Here is a 21,662-nt window from a genome sequence, read left to right as displayed (position 1 = left end):
CAGAAAGGCAGTCAAGTCTTCAGAATTAGAAATACAGCTGTCCTGAAAGCATGAGGAAGGCTTTTCTGGAACCCTTGCAACAGGAATCCACTTCTGTGGGGTTTTAAAACACAACTTCTAAGATACCTGCATCTTTTTGACCACAGCCATTAGCTGGGAAGACATAAGAGCTCAAGGAAGCTGCCCCAGACAGACTAAGCTTCCCCACTAACAGATAAAAAGATCTCTACTTATCTCTACTTATCACTTCAATCTGTGTTCAAGGCCACAAGGCCAAAATAAAAAATAATACAATGCAGAGATGACATGGCAAATGTGTGCTGCAGTGATATAAAAAATTTCTGGCTGTGGTGAGTATAGAAAGTAAATAAAACCAGATGTAAAACAGATACCTGAAATCAACAGTAAATGTGATTTTAAGGATACACTAATAGGGAAATGATCGTTTAGGGCAGAGATCTTGCTGCGCTTACTTTAAGTCAACAACTGCTTTTCAAGAGCGTGTGGGAACTGCCATAAGGAGGGCAGAGAAATGCAAGGAGGGTGCTTGTCCCCTCCGTATATTCACAAAGTACGGTCTCTTCATCTAGGTAAGTCAATGCAGTCACGCGTGGTCAGGTCAGCTTCTTTCAGTCTAAATAAGTCTTTGTGGAAACATGGCCTGGAAGTCGTGTCTTCTCACCTTCTACCCCTTGGAAAGCCCTGACTTCTCTCTCTCTCTCTCTCTCTTATATCTCTAATACTTTATAATCCCATAACTTCTACTTAGCCTAACTGAAACTGAGATGAGTTGCAGTGCTCATAATATTTACTCACAAATACCAAAGTAAAATGCTCTGCTATCTATATTATATTACTATATCGAGCATTATCTAGCCTTGGCAGGAGAGTTGGGGTGACAACTCCAGCCTCCATCTGTCTTGAAAGAGCAAGGTACAAAGTGAGTAGAGAAGAGTGGGGCTGCAAAGGACAAGGCAAAACAAATGCAGGGCTGCACCAACATTTCTCCTAGGACAATTTTTGCCTCTGGGCCAAAAATTGGGCTGGTGGGCTCCTGTTCAGGCAGCTCCTGAGATTAGGGACCAGGTTAAGGCTGCTAACAGAGGCAGCCAATGGATGCAGCAGTTTGTGCAGAATTTTCTGGGTTCTGCTTAGATCTTCTGTGAACCATGTTGGAGGCTGTGGAGAGTTTTGGGGAACCCTCTGAGGAACTAGAGGGTGCTTGCTGCTATCAGCTAAGGAGAGCCACGTAAGGATAGCTACAGGAGACCTTCTCCTGGGAAGCTCTAGCAAGGTACAGCTGCTGCTAACAAGCTCTGTCAGTCATTCTTCATCAAAGGGTGTTCCGGGTCTTCATTCCAGCTGACCCTCATTTAGGGTCATGAGATGGTGAAGTTAAGGATCCTGGGTGGAAGGAACAGGACAAAAAGCAGGATTGCAACCCTGGACTTCAGGAGAGCAAACTTTGGCCTTTTCAGGGATCCCTTGGAAGGGATCCCCCAGGGATCCTATGGGATAGGGCATTAGAAGGAGGAGTGGCACAAAATAGCTCATTGATATTAAATGATCATTTTTCCAAGCTATAGAAAGTCCATCCTAGTGAGTAAGATACCACGTTGAGGGAGCAGAAGACACATATTAACGAACAAGGAGCTCCTGGCAAAACTTTAACGGAGGAAGGAAGTGTATGGGAGGTTGAAGCAGGCACAGATAACCTGGGAGGAAGGCAGGGATGTGGTCTCAATATGCAGGGATGGGCCTAGGGAGGCCAAGCTCATCTTGGAGTTCGCTCTGACAAGGATTATCAAGGAAAATAGGAAGGGCTTGTTTAGATACGTCAGTAAAAAATAAAAATGAAATTTAAAAAAAATGAAGAAGACAAAGGAAGTGTGGGTCGGCTGTTGAATGGGGCAGGGGCCCTGGTGAAGGATGGCACAGAAAAGGGAGAGTGACTGAATGCCTTCGCTGCCCCAATCTTTACTGTGAAGGATGAGTCCAAAGCCCTGGAGACGGGAGAGAACGTCTGGAGCAGCCTCCTCGCGGTGACCACGCTTGAGCCGGGGGGCCCTGGGCTAGATGCTCTCCGGAGGTGCCCTCCAGCCTTGCCCGTACCGCGGCTCTCGCGCGGCTGCCCCGGGCCCGCAGCAGCCCCAGGGGCGCTGGAGGCGCAGGCTGCAGGAGCCGCCGGCCCCCCTGCCCGGCCGGCCGAGACCTCGGCACCCACCGCCCCCGCGACGCTGGGCCCGCATTTAGCCCCGGCGCTGCCCCCGCATCACAGCGGGGCCCTGTGACCCGCCGCCGCCGGTGGGCTGAAAAGGGCGGGCGGCTGGGGCAGGAGCTGAGTCGGGAGGCAGCACCTCCGAGCTACCTGCGGAGGTGCGGGCAGGGGAGGCAGGGGCTGGCGCGGGGCTGCCCGGGGACCAGGGGGTGCCCCTGCCCGGCGGCTCGGGGTGCCGCGCTGGAGACTCGCTGTGGTCCCGCTTCTCCCGCAGGGTCAGCAGAGGAGCGCGTGGAAGGGAAAACCCGGGGCTGCGGTGCCCGGCACTCTCCAAAGCGCTCTGTCCACTGGCCCGTGTCCGCCATGAAGAGGAAGGCCCCCGACTCGCAGGAGAAGGGTGAGGGCGCCGGGCCCCTGCCCGCGGCTCCTGGCAGCCCGCTGCCCGGCGCGGGTGGTGTTGGAGCGGTCCGTGAGCGGTGGCAGGGGCAGGCAGGAGCTGCCCGAGTGCCCCGCTGCGGAGCCCGTGCTCTCCTGAGCCTGGGCTGCCCAGGCTGGGCACGGGCGCCCGACCGGGCCCCTGTCCCGGCCGTGCCCCCATCCTCTGCAAACCCCATCGCGCCGTTGCCGCAGCTCCGGCCCTGACCGTCCCCCCTGGCGAGGCTGGGCCAGGGCAGGGCCTGGGGGCAGCTGCTCAGGGATGTGTCCCCAGGCCTTGGCGGGCTGCTCAGTGCTCGTGGCATTTGCTCTCTCCCCTGCAGCCTGCATGCTGTGCCGCCGCGCAGATGTCAGCGCGGACGTCTGCGGGCCGAAGCATGAGAAAAGAGGGCTCTGTGTCCACGAGAACTGCCTGGTGAGTGTGCCCGGGGGTCCCCCAGCTCGGCCCCAGCGCCGCTCCGGGCCTCGGCCACCTCCCGAGCTCCGGCTCTGCTGTGTCCTGCAGTTCTCTGCCAGCTGGCTGCACCAGCGCGGGAGCAGGGAGGAGGGCATCTGCGGATTCCTCCCCGTGGACATCAAATGGAAAATAAAGAGTGCGGCGCAGAAGGTGAGGACGTGCCGGGGATGGGGAGGTTTGTGTGTGCGGAGGCTCGGGGCAGCTTGGCCTGGGGCACGGGCAAGAGCCACCAGTGCCTCCGAGCAGCTCTGGCAGCGCTGCCGGGAGCGACCTGGCGCGGGAGGCGGCTGTGCGGGCTGGGAGGCAGCAAGGCGCAGGGCCCTGGGCCTTTGCTGGAGGAGCGGGGCTGGCCGGGGAGGCGCAGGCACGTGCCTGACGGCTCTGCCGTGCTCCCCGCAGGGCTGCTTCGTGTGCGGCGAGCGGGGCGCTGCCATCAGCTGCCAGCGGAAGGGCTGCAGCCGCACCTTCCACCTGCCCTGCGCCTCCGAGCACGGCTGCGTCACCCAATTCTTCAGGCCCTACAGGTAAGGGCAGCCGGCCCGGCGCCGGGGGTCCCTGCCACGACGCCCCGTGCCAGCACCGGCCGAGCAGCCGAGCGAGCGTCCTGGCATTCTGCATCGGGCCGCGGGGGGCTCCTTCGCCCCCTCTTCGCCCCCTCCGCGGCAGAGTGCGCGGTCTCCGCACTTCCCGACCTCGCCCCTCTCTATCCTGCTCCCGCCAGGTCGTTCTGCTGGGAGCACCGTCCGGAGCAGGCAGTGCCAGCACGTCCCACTCCAGAGACGACGTGCATCATCTGCCAGGAGCCCGTGGACGAGCAGCTCTCGTACCGCACCATGGTGTGCCCGGCCTGCAAAGGGGCCTGGTTCCACCGGGGCTGCATCCAGGTCGGGGGCGCTTCCCTGGCGCCAGGGGCACGGCGGGGCCAGCCACAGTGCCCCGCTGACGCTGCCTGTTTGTCTCCTGCAGGGACAGGCCGTGCACGCCGGAGTCTCCTGCTTCCAGTGCCCGCTCTGCAAGAACCGCAGGAGGTTTCTTCCAGAGATGTTTAAAATGGGCATCTCCATCCCCTTCAGGTTGGCTCCCCGCTGCCCATGCTCCCCGCTCCCAAGGCAGAAGGGTGCCGGCACTGTGTCACCCCAGGGGCCCGAGGCCGTGGTGGCCTGTGCCAGGCCAGGGCAGGCTCCTGACTTTCCCTTCCTTCTGCGGCAGAGGACCACTGTGGGAGGAAGGCGGCCGCTACCGCGACCTGTACCAGCGGCACAGGCGCTGTGATGCGGCCCGGTGCCTTCACCCACGGGGCAGGGAGCAGGCAGAGCCGAGCGGGTACGTCAGCCACGCGGCAGATCTGCAGCGGGGGGCAGCACGGCTGCTGTCCCGTTGGTGTCGGCAGGTTGAGCGGGGAGGTGGAGGGACACCCGGGTGGGAAGGGGGCAGAGGGAAGGGGACAGCCCTTTGGCACGGGGGGCCGTGGGGCTGCCTGGGCAAAGGGGGTACCCGCAGCAGTGCTGCAGCCCGAGGGGTCCTGCAAGCAGTGGTGGGTGCTGCTAGAGCTCTGCATGGGCTCTTGGTCTCCCCAAGGGCTCTGGGAGCCGGTGCTTGGCACAAGAGCTGTGCCGGGCACTGCCTTGCTGCGCTCCCTCGGCCCGTGGGGGCCTCGCTGGCATCACGGCCAGCAGCCCCGGCCACCACCGCCACCAACCCGTTTGCTTGGCCAGGCGCTGGGAGCTGCTGCTGTGCTCATCCTGCGCCGCCCAAGGGGCCCATCGGGGCTGCTCGGGCCTGGGAAACGCCGCCGTGAGCTGGGAGTGCGACGAGTGTGCCGGCCTGGGCCCCGGTAAGAGGCACCGCGGCCAGGGCCCCGCGGGCTGGGGCTGGGGCTGGGGCCAGGCCTGGCAGCGGGTGCTCAGCGCAGCGCTGCAGCAGGGTCTCTGCCTGCGGCAGGGCCGGGGGCACCGCTCGGGGCTCTGCAGCCCCGGGGCCGTGCTGCTGACCTTCCTGCCTCCCCTCGCAGCCTCCAGCGCGCAGCCGGAGCCGGCCGCCCCCAGCACCAGCAGCCAGGCTGAGCCGGCGGCGTCCTCCAGCTCCGCAGCTCCCCGGACCCGCAGCCCGTCGGGCGGGACGGGGCCGGAGCGAAGGCCGAGCCGCTCCAGGCTAGCCCGCCGCTCCCAAAATCCCTACCGGCGGCCGTGAGGACTCCGCCGGAGGGGGCGTGCGGCAGCCCCGAGCAATGGCAGCGGCACCCCGAGCCCCCGAGAATAAAGCTGTTGGCTCATCTCCGCTGCGCTGGGAGCTGCCCCGTTCCTTCCTCGGCTTGCGCCCGCTTTGCCTCTCTGCAGGGGCTGATTTGGGGGAGGGCGGCGCTGGGGCTGCGGTGTCGGCGCCTCTTGGCAAGACCTTGCCCAGGAGCTTCCGTGCTCCGGGTGGGCCTTGGCCACCCGCGTCCGGCCTTGGTGGCAGAGAGGGAGGGACGGCCCCGGGGGAGGCAGGGCCCCTTGGTCCCTTTGGAAAGGGAAGGGCTGCGAGTGCTGCAGTCGAGCCCTCCCGCGTCTCTGGCCGAGCTCCAGAGCGCGTTCAGTCACCTACCCCCCGCTGACGGAAAGGGAATGAAATCCCCCTTTTCCTTTTAGCGATCGCTCCCAGGAGCCCTGCTCAATCCACATCCAAGAGTGGCACTGCCCGCTCGCGGGGAGCAAGGGCGGTTAAATCCCCCATGGCCTCCAAGCCTGGCGCTGCCAGCCCACCAGTCTGTATCCAGCTTTCAGATTTCGAATCCACTGTGATCCCCTTCACGATGTCCTGATCCAGGACCAGCTCACTCCGATAGTTGAAAGAGTGTTGCCTGGTTATCCTGGTGCCAGCAGAACTGAGCAAGGTGAGGTCCTGGGTGGCCTCTTGTGATGATGTGATGTGGGACAGAGTCCAATTGGCACGTGCTGGTCTGCAGAGGGGACCCAGCACGAGCAGGTCAGACCTGGCCTCCCGAGGGATCCTGAGCATGGGTGTGAGGCCAATGGAAAAATGCATGAGCACTTCAGATCAGCCAGGTCTTGGCTCATCAGCCTGACAGAAGGAGGGCTGGGAAATCCTTCTTTTTAGTCCTGAAGGCCAGACTAGCATGGAAGAGAAACAAACCCATCTGCTTGCGCTTTTGGCAAGTGCAAGTCCAAGCCAAAAACCCAGCACGATATCCTAAGGAAACAACTCAGCAAAAATAAGCCTGCAACTTAAAAAGAGCCCCGAAGGTCTGTTTTTTTCAGAGGGCAGGTGCCTGGCTGCATCTGCAAATTAGCTGCTTGCCAGTGGTGGCCCCCCAAATGGATGTGACACTATGAGACACGTTTCTTCTCCTGTTAGGAGCCAGCTTGTTCCCTGGGGCAGGCGGTGGGGCAGGCACGCTGCCCTCTGTGGAGCTCCAGCCATCATGTTGCTGACGAGGGGAGCTGATCGGGGAGAAAAAAAATAAATCAATGCCAATGTTATCTCTTGATGAGCCAGCGAGGCAATGATAGAGTTGCTCCCATGCCAAAAATCCTGAGCACCTGCACACCAACCTGCAGCCAGGCTCTCCGCTTCCCTAGGGTGCTGTTTGGCATTGGTAGCTGGTGGTATAGCTGAGCTGAGGCCAAAAACGACCTGGAGACCTCCATACTCAAAATGTCTCCTCCTCAGCTGTGCCAACAACAGATTTATTTGGGGCTTTTCTCCTTCATAGTTCCAGAGCAATTCAGAAAAAAAAAATAATAATTGCCCAGAGACATCATCTGTGTTTCTGCTTTGTTCCAATCAAAATCAAAAGCTCTTGGGTTGATTTCCAGCTTTTTAAGGCAAAAAGTAAATAAATGCAATCAAAGGACACGTTGAAGGGGAAGAAACTTTGGATCAAAAGATTGAAGCACCTTATTGCAAGCCAAGAAAACACGTCAAAGGGAAATATTTTTATGTTTGAAAGTGTTTTTTTCTGTCCTTTGTCTCCTGGAATGTTTTTTCGGACACAAGTGATCAAGTGACGCAGGAATGAAGCCAAGGAGCTTGCACAGGCTTTGCACAGGGTGCAAACTGCAGGGACCCCCAAAAGCCTGTTGTCCCCTAAAGAACCAAGGAGCATCTCCCTCCAGCCTGGCTCCCAGCAGCACACGTTTCTCCTACCAGCCAGTCCTACCTATTTATCTGATGATACAGTATGTGTCCTATTAAGCTGAAATTAAGCGGTCGTCTGGGAGCTCTAATGAAAAGCCTCATCGGAGCTCTTGGGTATTAGTGCTTATTTAGGCAGCAAATAGATGGGTTGGCAGCATCCAGCGGGACACGGGGAGCAGAGTCAGGAGCAGCCCCAGCCCGGCTCTCCTCTGCAGCTACGGTGGGATGAGATGGGAACGCTCCACGAGGAGGTCATCTCCACCTCTGAATCTGTTTTCTGCATCACTCTATCTGCTTGGAAGCATTTACCCTTTTGGATTTGAATGTCACCAAGATGAACTGCATCCAGTGATTGATTGTGAGCAGCAAGGAATCCTTCCAAAGCTGCAGAAGGACTTTTTGAGCAGCTGTGAACAAGATGACTGTTAGGATACTCTTTTCCCACTGTCACTTCTGCCTGCGTTTGGAGTTCGGCATTTTTTCCCTGCTTATTTATTTGGCAATATTTTCCAAGCCTAATCCAGTGGAGCAACCTGCACTTTACAGGTTCTTGTAATCATCTGGGGAGGAGAGATGTAGTTTAGGGGAGTATACTGTCTCCCAATCAAGCTGCCTCGGTTTTTAGTAGTTTTTGAATCTACTGGTCAGCTTTGGTCTGATTGAACACGGTGGCTGAGGTCTTTCTGGGAGGAAGCACTAGCAATTTGAAGGGAAATGGGTGGGCATGTAGGGAAGATACAGGTTCTTTCCATGCGGAAGGCAGCAGCTGGATCACAACCCTTATGAGCCCCTAGAGAATCCACACCCAGCTTTGCCCTCACGACCCTCAGCATGGTTAAACCAGACATCACCATCGCCATCTGCTTTCTTCCTGCTGCCAGGCGCTCCCAGCGTGACCTGGCTTTCACTCAGCTCCTCTTGCCCACAGCGCTTGGTCTGGTGCAGAGGCGCTGCTGCAGTGCTCACCAACCTAGCTCCACACCGCCCAGCCCATGGTCCATCACTTGGACCTGGTCTGGGCCATTCTGAGGGGCTTTGTGTGGATCAGCCGCTCTCGTGGGTTTTGCAGGGGGTGAGGGGCTGGCAGCGGGTGCAGGCCAGCCCTGGCATCACAGCAGCTGCACCCAGCATCACCCCACACTCCGCGCTCCAGGTGCCTCCGTGTAATCGATAGAGCTGCCGGGGTGATTTTGTCCATCCTTTGTGTCGATCCAGTGCAGAAGCCAGCACTTGGTGACGACTACTGAATCTCTGACATTCCCCGGAGAGCTCTCAGTCCATAAACCAATGATTGGATTACACCGATCTAGAAATGACGGGTTTTTCCATCTACTACAATGCTGAGAATACGCCTCGTTTACTAAGCAGTCCCAGGATCATTCGATATTGGCTACAAGCACAATGCGAGCAGCAATTAGTCCTGATTTTGTTTAACTGTTTATGCGAGAGGCAGTACCGGTATGTGCACACACCCCCACGGAGGCATAAACTGAGGCAATGTGTATTAATCCGCTCAGCGGGGTCCTGCCAGGCTGAATGTATTTAGCTACCGAAACAGGAAGAAACAGGCTCCCGAGAACGAGCCCGATGATTATTTACAGGGCATTGATCGGTGCGGAGCCTTTGCTGGCTCAGCAGTCTGAACCCCCCCCCGTTTTCATCAGCGCGGTGCTTAACCCCTGGGTAATCGGATTTGCGGTCGTTACTGCGAGCCGCGCTGCCCCCGGATATTCTGCCCAGCCCCGCAGGGTACCCGTGGCTTTCCAGGGAGATGGGGAGCCGAAAGGCACGAGCCCCTGCGAGGCCGAGGGCAGCGATAGCGTCCTGGCATGCAGAGACGTCAGCTCCCCGGTAAACAAACCCAGCAGTGCCGGAGCTGAAGCTGTGCGCGGGTTTGTGACCGCGAAGGATTCCCTTCAAGGTAAGGTGAGATGTAGTTCCAACCATCCTAGAAGGCATCTTGTAAGGGACAGAACTAGAGAAAATTAGACCCTTTAGGCCCATGAGAGGGTACCAAACTCAATAGCCCTTCTTCCTGGGCTGAGGTAGGGTGGACAGGAGGCAGGAAGAGCACAGACAGTGAGTGGTAGGAGGATGGGCTGGAGGGGTCCCCTGCAGAAAAGCCCACTGCTGAGGCAGAAGGAAACCACGTGCACAGACGTGGTGGTCTGAGCGCTGAACTGTGTCACATTTAGAGGTCATGGATGCTCAAGTTGACATTTTAAGTACTTGATTAATGAATTAGCACTGAAGGCTGCACCTGAGATCAGAGTCCTGAGCCTAGTACTAAGGTACAGTCACCCAGCACCTTGGTAGGAGAAAGATATATTAGGGACAAGGTAAACTGAGGCACGGAGAGATGGATGAAGCCATTTCCTGTGGGCTTTGACAGCTGGGGCTCTGAATCCTGTGCCATTTCTACAGGATTGTAACGTGGTAGCAGTAATGTCCAAAGGCATAAGGCCAGTCACCAGAACTTATCTGTGCTTTCAAGGGTTTGCCACCAGTGAAAGGGCCATGGTCCTGCCAGAGGCTAACCGCCCGCGCCCTCCGAGTAGTGGCCAAGGACCTTGACTAGCAGCGGTGGGAGGCAGCATCTGCAGCTGCTTGCAAAGAGCCTCGGGGACATTTGAAGGGGGAGAGACGTTCCTCTAGCCCAGACCAAACCATTTGCCCTGATGGCCGCTGGCTCCCCGCCAGCCTCCATAGTCGTTCTTGCCACCTGGCAGGCTGGGACTTTAGCGCTGCCAAATTTTTTGCTGTTCTCTCAAAGTTCACCATCCCCCAAAGGCCAGCTCTGAAATCTTGGTGGGCCCCACGTGGCTCTGCCAAGTGAGGTACATCCCGCAGTCTGACTGATTGGTTCGGTCAGCGTGATTTATCCACTGCTGTGCTTGAAAGGATGGAGATTGCCTTTGACAGGGGTCCATTATGATTGAAAACCACGTTGCAGGGGACAGCAGGTTAAATTCTCTGGCCATCAAGTGTAGGGAATTGGGCTAAATGAGTGTTTTGAGTCAATCTGCGGGAAAAAAAATGCACCTTGGTCCTGATTTATATCCCTGGGTTTCAGTCCACGACTATTCCATCAGTACTCGGTGCCTGTATTTCCTAAGTGATAACGAATGAGCCATTGCGTGGTCTGTATGTGGCATCAAACACACAGCGTGTGTTTCCTCCAGGAGCAGGATGCCTACAACCCGGTCCATCCAAGCTGGATGCAGGTCTCTTCTGAAGGTGACTGGTTTTGGATGCGTTGCACCGCAAGGAGCCTGTCCCAGCAGGGATTTCCCAGGGCTCTTCCCCTTGGTGGCAGATATCACACAGAATAGTCGATGCTTCGCCTCCAGCAGTGCTGCAGAGTTGGCCGGAGCAGAACTCCCAGAGAAGATGAGCTCCTCTGCCACCCCGGCCGCGCTTGGTCCTACCAAGCGTGAGCACGCTGGCAGGTAGGGCAAGCGCTGCAGGAGTTAACGGCAGGGAAATTATTCCACCCAGTGCTGATTCAGTGAAATGAAAAGGAATGTTTTACATTACGGGAAGCAATGAAGCTTATTTAAAATGCAACAGCGTTTCAAATGGATCTGCCTCTCCTAATGACATCTTGATAATATCTTTAAGATGGTTACCAAGGCAGTTTACTGAAAGCCCAAATCCCACCTCAGGGTTTGGAGGAGCAGAAACAGCTGCCAGGCGCATGGCCGGGGCGGCGACGGGAGCGCGGGGACGGGCGAGCTGCCTCCTCCGGCAGGCACCGCTTCGCTGGCAGAGGTTTCCTGCTCCAGAGGTGCTTTCCCAGGAAGGGTCTTGGGGGCCACAGTGGGAATGGCGAGATGGCCCCATGCCGCCGTGTCTCCAAGTTTCTGCTGCGGTCACCTTGCGCCCATGCCCAGCCTTGAGGAACGTCACGGACTTCCAAAAAGGCTGAGGACACATCCCAATCCTCCGTCTTTACCTACTGGGGAAACCATGGATGAAATAGTACAGGGAGGAAGGAAGTGTTGTTTGGGGGGGAGGGGTGGGGAGAAGTCTAGAAAACAGAAATGCAAAATCAGGCAAATTGGTGTTTAATTTTCACGAAAAACTGCAAGATGTTTGAAGTGAAATTCATCAAAGCTGTCCTTGTTCTGAGGGTGCTGGGCTGCTGCAGGTGCTGAGCAGGTCAAGGGCTCAGCCCTGGGACACTGCACGTCTCCAGACCTACCCACCCAGTCTGGTTCAAAAGCCAGTTTGTGCTGGGGGAGCTGAAAGGAGGAAGGTCAGAGATGGAGAATTTTGGACTGCTAAAGCTCTGAAGGCGAGTTTCAGCGATAGGGCTGCTTGTCACCACGTAAAGCAGCTCCGCTGGTTCCTTCCAGGGTCCCGTTTGCAATAAAGCCCAGGAGCAGATGGTAGAGACAGAGCATAAAAGGTGTGTATTAAGTGCACGTACAAATGCAAGTGCACGAGGAGGTTGGGTCCCGTGGAAAGAAAAGAGAGACCATAAGAAAAGAAGGGGGGATGAAGGAGCTGACCTTGAGAGGCAGCAAAGACGGATCGCAGAGCACCACGGCAGTGCAGGGCACCCGGAGGGCGAAGGCGGAGAGGAGAGGTGAGTCCAAAACACACGGTGCTGGAGGCCACCGGCTGCGTGTGCCCATGGCGGTGTTTTCAAGATGCTGGAAAACCAGCAAAGAAAGGCAGAAAGGACGCTCGGAGATGACTTGCAGGCTGGAAACAATCACTGCCGATGGGGGACGGAAAGGGTTTGCTGCTCTTGCCTTCTCCGACGAAGCAGAAGTGGGGGCCGGGGCCTCTTTCGCCTCCCAAAGAGAGATACAGCAAGAGCCACTGCCTGCAACCTGAAGCCAGAGCAATTCAAATGAGAAATTAGGTGCAATTTATTAGCTGGCAGGGCAATTTGCCATGGGAACAGACGGACCCGAGGAGTGATGGATTCTCCATTTCTTGACATCTGCAAATGCAGGTCAGGCGATTTTCTGAATGAGATGCTTTGGCTGAGGGTGGCTGTCTGTGCTCGGCATGGGCACGGAGGGACTCTTTGCAGCAGAATTTGGGTGCCACGGGCTAGCAGGGCTGGAGTACCCAGAGCTGCCCGGCCAGCTCAGTCCTCTTCTCTCTGCCACCCTTGGGCACTGCGTCCACTGCAGCTGCCGTGTGGGGCAGGGGAAGGAGATGGGAAGCTGGAGGATGCGCTGGGGAGGTTTCTCCAGAGCTGGACATCTCTCTACTCGCAGACCAGCCTCCTTCTAGAGGCAGCAGAACATCACTCCTGCAGCTTGGCAATGGGCTCCTGAAAAGGAAGAAAATTCCTAGAAAATACAAGGAGAGCCCAGAAAGGTTCTGGATTGTGGAGTTCCTAGAAAGCATCAGGGGATTCCTGGAAAGCAGCAAATTTCCTAGCAAGGTTCCAGACTGAGGAGTCCCTGAAAGCCCTAGAAATCTCTCAGAAGGGCTCCAGATCTTGCAGTCCCTAGAAAGCCCTGGGAAATTCCTACAACATGCTGGAAAACTCATAGCAAGGCTCTAGACCTAGGAATCCCTCATCCCTGGGCATCTTGCCTTGAGTCCTTGGTTTTCATGGATCTAAAACTTTGCTAAGAGGATTCCAAGTTTCTCACTGCTGCTGGCCCTATGTGAAGCAGCACCAAGCTTCGGTTCACTGGATAGTCCCCAGACAACATGACTGGGCCTTGGTAGCCATTGAGATCTCCTCCTCCTCCTTTATCAAGATAACACAGGCCCCTGCGAGGTTCAGAGCAGTTGCCTGCAGCTCGCCTGGCCCCAGGCTGAGCTTCATCCCTCCTTGCTGAGCCAGGCAAAAACACAGGTGATGGACCCCAGAAATAATAGTGCAATTACCAGCGTAATTATCCCGGCTGCAGTGCAAATCCTGCAGTGAAGAGAGGCGTCAATGCACAGATCCTGCTTTAAATAAACTTCCCCGGACAAGCAGAGCAAACTCCCTTTTCCAGCAGACAAACCTCTCCTGCAGTGGGGAGCTGTGGGACCCAGCCAGCCTTATCCTGTCCCGAGCAGGACGGGGGACAGCACCGTGCACGGCATCGGGGTGTCCCCTTCCCACACCTCCGCCAAACGCCCGGTCCGAGCTGGGCTGGAGGAGAGCCTGGAGGAGGAAGAGGCTGCTGGCTGGGACACTGGGGACAGCAAGGGCTGCTGGTACCGAATGCATTCCTGGGGGTCAAATTCAGCATGGGAGCATTCTGGGAGAGCATCCTTCACTGGCCATGCATGGGGGCATTGCCTAACACACCCAGTCTGGTGCAGAGCCCCTCACCCTGGCGTCAGGCCTGGCACCACCGGGATATGCATCCAGCAGGGAGGAGAGGAGAACTGGAGGGGGGGGGGCTCTTTAGAGAGGCTGGCGGAGGTGTATTTCTATTTCTTTTCCTCCCTCCCCATTCTCACTATTTCATATGAGGGAGGTTGGATACTTTATGAAATTTGTTTTTTTTTATTAGTGTATCAGTTTTTTTAAGCAAAATATTAAGCTAATGGGATGGTGGTAGGATTGGAGGGGTGTGAACTAAGCATCTCTTTAAAAGGCAAATGCCTGAGCTGATAAATAGGGAGAAGGGAGCGTGCATCCCTGGGCACTGCCTAGTCACAGGTGTTTTGTGTAGCCTTACAACACCACATTAAAATGCAAATTTGTCCCTGCCTGCTGGGAGCAGATAGTAAAACGCTAAACAGGAAAGAGGCAGCATAGAATAAACAGAGGGCACAGGGAGAAGGGAGCTGATATAGAGGTTTCCTTTTAATTATTTTTCCCCCTTTTTCTTTTCCTTAAGTGACTTTTGGCCATTGCAGGACCTTTTTTTTTTCTTTTTTTTTTCTTTTTCTTTTTTTCTTTTTTTTTTAACCAGAGCCGAAGGAGTACGAGAGGGAAGATGCCAGTCCTCAGGACTTTACCACGTCCATGCAAAACCCGCCTCATTTTCCTGGGTTTCATTCCCCAGAATTTTGACTGATTCCTCCCTGAGAAACTTAGGAGGAGTTAGGAGCCCAGATAAACTTCCAGCGAGCTGCTTCACCTTGCGTTCCTGATGCTCGGGGTGCATTTTAAGGATTCCTGTAAATGGTGCTGCTCAGGGGAAAACACCTGTGTGCGTGTTTGTAAGTGTATATGCAGGTGCATGCATATGCACACACACAAACATGTGTGTGTCTGTGCAAGCCCCTTTGCATCAATCCTTAAAGCGTGCACTCATATGTGCATATATATATATATATATATATATACACACACGCGCGCACACACACACATATATATATATATATATACACACACATGCACACGTGCTCTCCTATATAGATATATATAGAGAGATAAGTGTGTGTATATGCATGCATATACACATACATATTTATATAGAGCTAAAAGGATAGTGATATAGATGCAGAGAAGCTGACGCGCTCATCTTTAAAAAGCGAAGCCCCTCTCTCGAGCCAGCCTCTCTCCCAGGCACTTCTCCGAGCCGTTGCCAGCATCTGGCCCCCCGCCAGCCCATCGCCCGTCCCCACCAGCACTGCAAGCGGCGCCGCGCCGTGCAGCTCGAGCGGCGCTGCCGGAGCCCAGCTGACGACGGCCGCTCGTGCCCGGCAGGAGAGACGCCGGGCGCCAGCGCTTGCGAGCAGCTCAAATTCCCTGACGCATCGGCGCTGGTTTCCCAAGGGCTCTTGGAGTCCTGAACTTTATCTATCAGCTGAAATGGGAACTGATGGGCTGGAAAACTGCCGCTGATGCTCGGTGTCAGATCCTGGGCCATGGCTGCAGCCCCTGGAGAAGGCAGCGGGAGAGCAGCCAGCGCTGCTCGGGGAGGGGACGGCTCGGGGATCCGGCCCCAGAAAAATCACACGAGAAAAGAAAAAGAGGGGGGGCACAATCCCGCAGAGACTCAGCCACGGGGCCAGGAGGGGCTGGGCCGCATTGCACTGCCCCATCGAGGCACCAGCCCGCACCTCCCAGCCGGTCTTTGGCCCCACCGCGAGCCGGGTCTGTCCCCGCACCTCTCCGCAGCCCTGGGGACGCATTCAGGTACCAGGAGTCGGGCGCTGGCATGTCTTATTACAATTATAAAATTTTATTATACACGCTTCTTACCTTTCCCCCTCCTTTTCTTCTTCTTCTTCCTTTTTTTTTTTAACAAATATTCATATATGTTAATTTAACGATGAGGTTTAGAAGTTCCAAGCAGGGAATTTGGCTGTATTAATTTTACTGCTTAGAATTATTATTAGATCAGTGGCTTGTTCAGTCGTACCTGGGTCCTTTAGATAACAGGGCACAGTAAAATGTAACTGGTCTTTGAGCATATCTCAATTCTCCCATATATATATATGTATATATATATACACGTATATATAAAATCAGCATAGAGCTAACTGGTAAGTTTTAAGGCCGCTGGGGGAGAAACTTTCATAGCCTGAAAACGATAAACCCTTTAAAGAGCCTTTCACACCACCGCATGCTGCCACAGGCTGCTGCTTTCCAGCAAGGGAAACCGAGGCACGGGGATCAGCGCGAGAGGTGGCCGCACCATCGTCTCTTCCGTGGCACCGACCCCTGCACGGCCCCAGATTTCCGAAGAGGAAAAGGCTCCCGGGGGGGGGGGGGGTCCCAAAAGGGGGCTCAGCCGGCGGCGGTGGCGAGGCCACTGCGTGCACTTACGCCGGGTCAGCCGCAGCGGTGCCCCTGGGGCTCAGGGCAGCGGCTGCGCCCCGGACGGGTGCATATCCGAAGCCCGGGCGTGGGGACAAACAGATACAGCCCATCACAGTGCTGCAGTGCCTTTTGGTTTGGCTTTTCGTTTTCTTTTCTTTTTTTTTTTTTTCTTTTCTAGTCTTTTATTTAAGAAAGAAAAAGAAAATTAGACACAGTGGTGGGTAACTTCCAATCCAGAAATAAGCCGCTGCCAGCCTCTGCCTCCCCCCGCCCTGGGTGTCGCGGGGCCAGGCGCGGCGGGACCCGCAGGGCGACGCCTGGGTGAGGATGCTCCGAGCAGGGCCGGGCTCGGCGCCGGCCGCGGGACCAGCCTGGCAGCCCCGGGCTCACGGGCGGGCGGGAGACGGACGCTGGGGAGCTGCCGCAGGAGCGAGGCGAGCGGGAGGCAGTGGTTTACGGCAGGCAGAAGGCACCGCGGCGGCTGCATCTCGCGCCAGGCAGCCCCACTGGGCCGGCGCTGGGAGAACTGGGACAGGCCTGGTCCTGGTCGGGACTAAGGCTCGGCTCCCCGGGGCGACGGGATGCCCCAGCGCCGCCGCTCGCCGCCTTCCCTCCCGGTGCGGCCAGGCACCCTGAGAGCCCCCCAGCAGCCGCGGGGCAGGCAGCTGGGCCCTCGCTCTCTCCAGGCAGGGAACCCCACGGCAGGGCTGGCCCGGCTGCCCGGGGAGGGACCAGCACGCAGCCGGGGGGGCGGCCGGGCTCCATGCCCAGCCCGCCCGCCCCCGCAGCCGAGCCAAGGAGGGCGGCAAATCCCTGAACGTACATTGAATTCCTAAATTGTGCAACAAAATAAAGCAAAGACAGTCGCGGTTCGCCTTTGGGAGCCACCCAACGGGTGCGCGGCGCCGCTCCGGGCCCGGCCCGGCCCGGCCCGGCCCGGCCGGCTGCACGGGGGGGGGGGCACAGGCCACGCCCCCAGCGGGCTAGGCCACGCCCCCGTGGGAAGCCACACCCCTTAGAGGCCACCGCCCTACGTGGAGGCCACGCCCCAACGGAGAAGCCCCGCCCCCCCCCCCCCCGGACCGCATCTCCCGCTCCGCTGGTGCAAGGACCAGCTCCGCCAAGCCCCGAGCAACCCTGCTCCTCTCCCGCGGCGGCTCCCGGTGGGGCCGTGGCACCTCCCTTCTTCCACATCCCGCTGCGAGGCCCGCGGCAGCGTCCTTCTGGCCCGGGCCTGGAGCCGCTCGCCGCGGGACACGCGCGGAGGTTTCAGCCGCAGCCGTTTTCCACCCCTAGCTTGGCCCCTGCGCTCCCTCTGCTGCCCGCGGGCTGATGGGCTTCGTTATCTGTGCGTAAACTCAGTGCTTCTCCTTGGGAAAAATAAAACTGTAAAGGGCAAGTAAAGAAAAAAGAGCCGGGGGGGTGCATTCAAACGAGGTGAAGAGGATGTGACATGTGCAAAAGAGAGAACACACACGAGAGCCAAATTTGGGTCGCCGGCCCTTCCAGGAAGCAGCCGGTGCGGCGTGGTGTGGCATGGCGTGGCGTGGCATGGTGGCACCCTCCCTCCCCCCGTCCCCTCTGCCTCTGCGTTAAGCGATCTCTTTGATTCTGCGGATGTAGTTGTGAAGCTCTTCGGGGTCTTGGAGCCCCATGTCCTGGCAGACCCACTCCAAGTCCTCCTCATCGGCAATGGGGATGGAATTGTAAGCCAGCTCGTCGGAGGGCAGCGTGGCAAAAGTGGTGAACTTCACCCGCTTCCGTTTGGAGGTGGGCGAGTTGAGTGGGTCCTCGCTCTGGTCCCGTGTGGAGCCCCCCGAGGAACCGTCCCCGCGGCCATGGACCTGGCTCTGCACACTGGTCTGTGAGCTCCCACTGCTGTGGTGGTCCCCATGGCAGCATGTCTGGACATTTTCCAGGGGATTCCCAGGACTCTCGGGCTGGGGGGAGAGGTCATTGTGAGCCCGCAAGGGCTGCCCATTGCCCAAGAAAACCCAGTGGTGGGAATGGTCCATGTTGGTCTGACCTTCCGGTGGAATGCGTTTGTGCCGGTATTTCAGCACAAAGACAATGCAGTTGATGAGGAAGACCAAGATGGCCAGACAGAAGACACCTAGGAGGGCATACATGCCTATTTCAAGGTCTGTCAGCCCCCTGGTCACCTGAACAAAGCCAGTGGGGATGGTGGGGAAGTCCTCGGTGGGGTGAGATGCGCTAGACATCCTATTGTCCTCACTTGGCTCCGCTTTTCTCTCCACCTCTGCCCGCAGGGTGGTACTTGCTGCTGTGTCCTCCCGCCCCGCCAGTCCTGGCTTGCTCGGCACATGGTCGTAGTCATAGGTAGGGTCCTCCTCAGAGCCGAAGTGGACCCGCACACTGGCCAAAGTTGTGAAGAGCACACTCTTGCGTTTGGTCTTCTGGCAGCTCTCACAGATGACCAGCTCAGCCCGGAGCAGCTCCCCCGACCCCTCGTTCTCTGCCACCACCAAGGGGAAGGCCCGGTCCTGGGTTACTGAGACCACTTTCTCATCCAGGCTGGTCACCACCAGGTTGTAATCCTTGGGGTCATAGAGGGAGAGGGGTGCTGTGGTGCCATCACTGTAGGAAATCCATAGGCTGAGGAGTGCTTCCTGCGGGACCAATACAGCCAACAGTTGCCCAGCAGGATGCAAGCCCACCTGCATCCATCCATCCCTCCCTCCTTTTCATCCTTCCATCCATGCTATTCATCCTTTATCCCTCTCCTTTTCTTTCCCTCCATCCACTTATCAATTCGTCTTCCTCCTTCCAACTTTGACCTGGTTTTTCCTTTTCATCCCTTTTTCCCTCCCATTATCTGCATAATCCCTCAGGCAGGATCATGCCTCTTAATGCCTTCTCTTAGAAAGAGACTGCCAAGGATTTGGGACAGGGCACAGGCAGGTTTCTGGGTCCCTCTCTCCTGGCATCAAACGGTCCGGACACTCAGTTGCTTCTCTGCTAAATTAAATGGCAGTTCCTGAGCTCTGCTTCCTGCCACCATCACTGCCAGGGGCTCAGTGTGGAGCAAAGGCTCAGGGATCAAGGGGAGCTCCAAGGCTCCCCTTCTGAAGCTGTGGGCAGGATTTGGGAAAGTGGTTTGCGAATGGAATCCCCACCCCACGCCGAGTGCCATGATGGGCTGCCCCAAGCACCAGCACACACAGTGTGACCCCTCAGCCCTTGGGCCAGCCCTGCCACCCCTTGCCTCACCTGCTTGAAGAAGCTGAGGGTCTGTTGCGCAGCTGTCTTGGCAATGATGGTGTGGCTATTGCCAGGGCTGGGGTGGAGGGAGAGGGAGAGGCTGGAGACCACTTGGGCCTTCAGGTCTGTGATGCTGACCTTCTCATCTGCCACTGTTATGAGTGTCTCGCCCAGCACCGCCTCCATGAGTGGGGACACAACCTAAAGGGGAAAAAGGTGCCCGTCACTGCCTGGACCTCTCTCTCTCCTGGTCCTCTCCTCCCCCACGCCAGTGAGATGTGCACAGCCACCCAGAAGGTGGCCTAGGTGTACCTTGAAGAGTGTGGTGCCTGGCTCTCTCCCAGCCAGCGTGAAGCTGTCCACCATGCGGGCCACCCGCGGGTCATCCACACGCATGAAATCACTGACCAGGTCGGTGACTTCCACCAGCCAGTCTGGTCCCAGCATGGTGACAACCTGGCCCATGCCCTCCACTGACGTGGTGTGGAACTGGGTGAAGACCTGCAGTGTGGCGTGCTGGTACTGCAGGGCACAGCCTCGGCTCTGCTTCCTCTCCTCTTCATCTTCCTCATGGTCACTGTCCCGCACCGACCTGCGGGACATGGGAGCAGGTGGGGAGCACCGCCAGCCCCCTCCATGACTCTTCAGCCCCCAGGTGGAGGACAGGGGTGACCAAGCAGAGAGGGGTAAGACACTGCAGAGAAATGCAGGGTCTCCCAAAGTAGGGAAATAAACTGGTTGCTCCTGGCCAAAAAGACATCTGTTGCCCATGAGGTCTCTGAGGGCTTTACTGGCACATGGCAAAGTGGGTAGCCTGGAGCTATGCCCACTAACCAGCAGAGAGCCACAGAATAATTTAAGTTCGGAGGACCACCTGGTCTCTAGACCTCAAAGCAGGGCTAGTTTTAAAGTGAGTTAGCCTCATCCGGATGAGTTTTGACCCACTGCCAAGAATGGAGGTTCCCTATCAGTTCCAGGGTTTGACCACCCTCACTGTGATTTTTTTCTCCTTACATCCAAACAGTAGTTTCCCTTGTTGCAACCTGTGCCCATAATCTCCGCTGTTTCACTCTGAGGCAAGTCTAACTCCATCATATTTAAACTCCCCCTCATTAAGTAGTGAACAGGGTAATTAACTGCCTCCTCACTTCATCTTTTCCAGGCTAAACAGATCAGCTGGCTCAGCCTCTCTGTGCATCCCACACCCAAGTACCCTCACTATCTCCATGGTCCTCTCATGGACTTCTTCCAGCTTGTCAACACCTCCCTTGCACTGTGGCACTGATGCAACCTCATGCATGTGCACCCCCACAGCACCCACCTCCTGTCTGGCAGAATGGGCACCCTCCAGCCCTTCACTTGGCTCAGCCGGGCATCCGAGAGCTCAATGTGCAGTGGCAGTTTGGGCACCCACACTGTCATCTCCAGCGGGGCAGAGAGGTGCTCGTAGGTGAAGGTGACCCGGGCGCTCATGGAGCCCAGTGACTCCTTGCCGCTGACAAAGACATAGTCACAGCTGCTGGAGACCTAGGAGAGAGGGACAGAGAGAAGAGGGGGGTTGCAAAATGCCTGTAGAAATCACACAGATACTAGAAAGGAGCTATTAAGAGGGCTGAGACATTCTAGGGGAGTAAGACTGAACCAGGCATGTACCCAGTTAAAGGCCTGCCCAGGAGAGGGGATGCCTTCTCCTCCTCAGTATCATTGCTCAGAGGAGTGGACCATCATAAACAAGGTCTACAACAGATATTTTCCTCTGATCTTGCTGCTCTGCAAGCCCTGGCCCACTTTCAGCCCCTCCAGGCACCTTCACGTGGTGCTTTAGCTACTTCGGCTCCTGCACTTAACTGTACTGTTACAAAGCTCAAGTTAGAAGCACTCACGGGTGCCTTTTCGACTCGGCCTGCACCACAGGGCTTGCGAATTGCTCATCTTGGACATCAGCCCCAAAAGTTCCTCCATCACCACTCAGCAACTGCGGGCAACAAGCATAGACCAGCCATGTGCCCAGGTGTCACAGAGGGAGGCCGTGGTCCCATCCCCACCACTCATGCTAATACCAGGAAGAACTTTCAGAAGAGTCTGGCTGAGTTCCACTGTTCATTTTCTCTATTTCTCCCTCTTTTTTTAAATTCCTTTTTATGCAAATGCTGTTAGTTAAATTTGCTATAAAACAAATATGTCCTGTGAGGGCCATTTATTACTAACCGATCCAAGCCAATTAAGGAGATAAGAGGAAGCGACTAAAGCGTCACCTGTGTTTCATCTTAGGACACCAGAGCCAACAGCATCTCTTCCTTCCCAGCAGGGTTTGGAAGGAGAATCAGTTCGGGGGGGCTTAAACCTCCCATCTGGAGCAGCCCCAGGCCTAACTCTGACCTCCTCTCACCTCTGCACTAAGAATTGTGTCTGAATTGTTTGTAGCTAGGAAAAAAAATGTTTCCTCGGCAGCACAGTCGCACGCTCTCGGTTGTATTGAGCATCTCAACAGCGATATTTCTTGATTC

The 21,662-nt window shown here is 56.7% G+C and overlaps 2 protein-coding genes across 3 annotated transcripts in view; one reads left to right on the top strand and one right to left on the bottom strand.

Moving 5' to 3' along the window:
• LOC134149593 (PHD finger protein 7-like) overlaps window positions 1-5,300 on the top strand; it is a 67,404-nt gene extending 62,104 nt beyond the window's left edge. Inside the window, exons 2-10 of the mRNA XM_062592831.1 lie at window positions 2,493-2,615; window positions 2,977-3,068; window positions 3,159-3,260; window positions 3,510-3,634; window positions 3,832-3,994; window positions 4,077-4,183; window positions 4,320-4,433; window positions 4,826-4,944; window positions 5,122-5,300. Coding sequence (XP_062448815.1) covers window positions 2,493-2,615; window positions 2,977-3,068; window positions 3,159-3,260; window positions 3,510-3,634; window positions 3,832-3,994; window positions 4,077-4,183; window positions 4,320-4,433; window positions 4,826-4,944; window positions 5,122-5,300 — 1,124 coding nt within the window. The remainder of the gene's footprint in view (window positions 1-2,492; window positions 2,616-2,976; window positions 3,069-3,158; window positions 3,261-3,509; window positions 3,635-3,831; window positions 3,995-4,076; window positions 4,184-4,319; window positions 4,434-4,825; window positions 4,945-5,121) is intronic.
• An 11,720-nt stretch (window positions 5,301-17,020) lies between these two features.
• Window positions 17,021-21,662, bottom strand: part of TMEM132E (transmembrane protein 132E) — a 29,948-nt gene continuing 25,306 nt past the window's right edge. For both annotated transcript variants that reach the window (XM_062592373.1, XM_062592371.1), the window contains 4 exons: window positions 20,477-20,682; window positions 19,468-19,747; window positions 19,165-19,356; window positions 17,021-18,563 (listed from right to left, as the gene is read on the bottom strand). In XM_062592373.1, coding sequence (XP_062448357.1) covers window positions 17,526-18,563; window positions 19,165-19,356; window positions 19,468-19,747; window positions 20,477-20,682 — 1,716 coding nt within the window. In that variant the 3' untranslated portion in view covers window positions 17,021-17,525. The remainder of the gene's footprint in view (window positions 18,564-19,164; window positions 19,357-19,467; window positions 19,748-20,476; window positions 20,683-21,662) is intronic.

This window comes from Rhea pennata, chromosome 20 (assembly GCF_028389875.1).
Source record: "Rhea pennata isolate bPtePen1 chromosome 20, bPtePen1.pri, whole genome shotgun sequence".
In the NCBI taxonomy this organism is placed as follows: Eukaryota; Metazoa; Chordata; class Aves; order Rheiformes; family Rheidae; genus Rhea; species Rhea pennata.
Note: the sequence above shows the minus strand (reverse complement) of the source record. Positions and strands in the feature narration are given on the sequence as shown.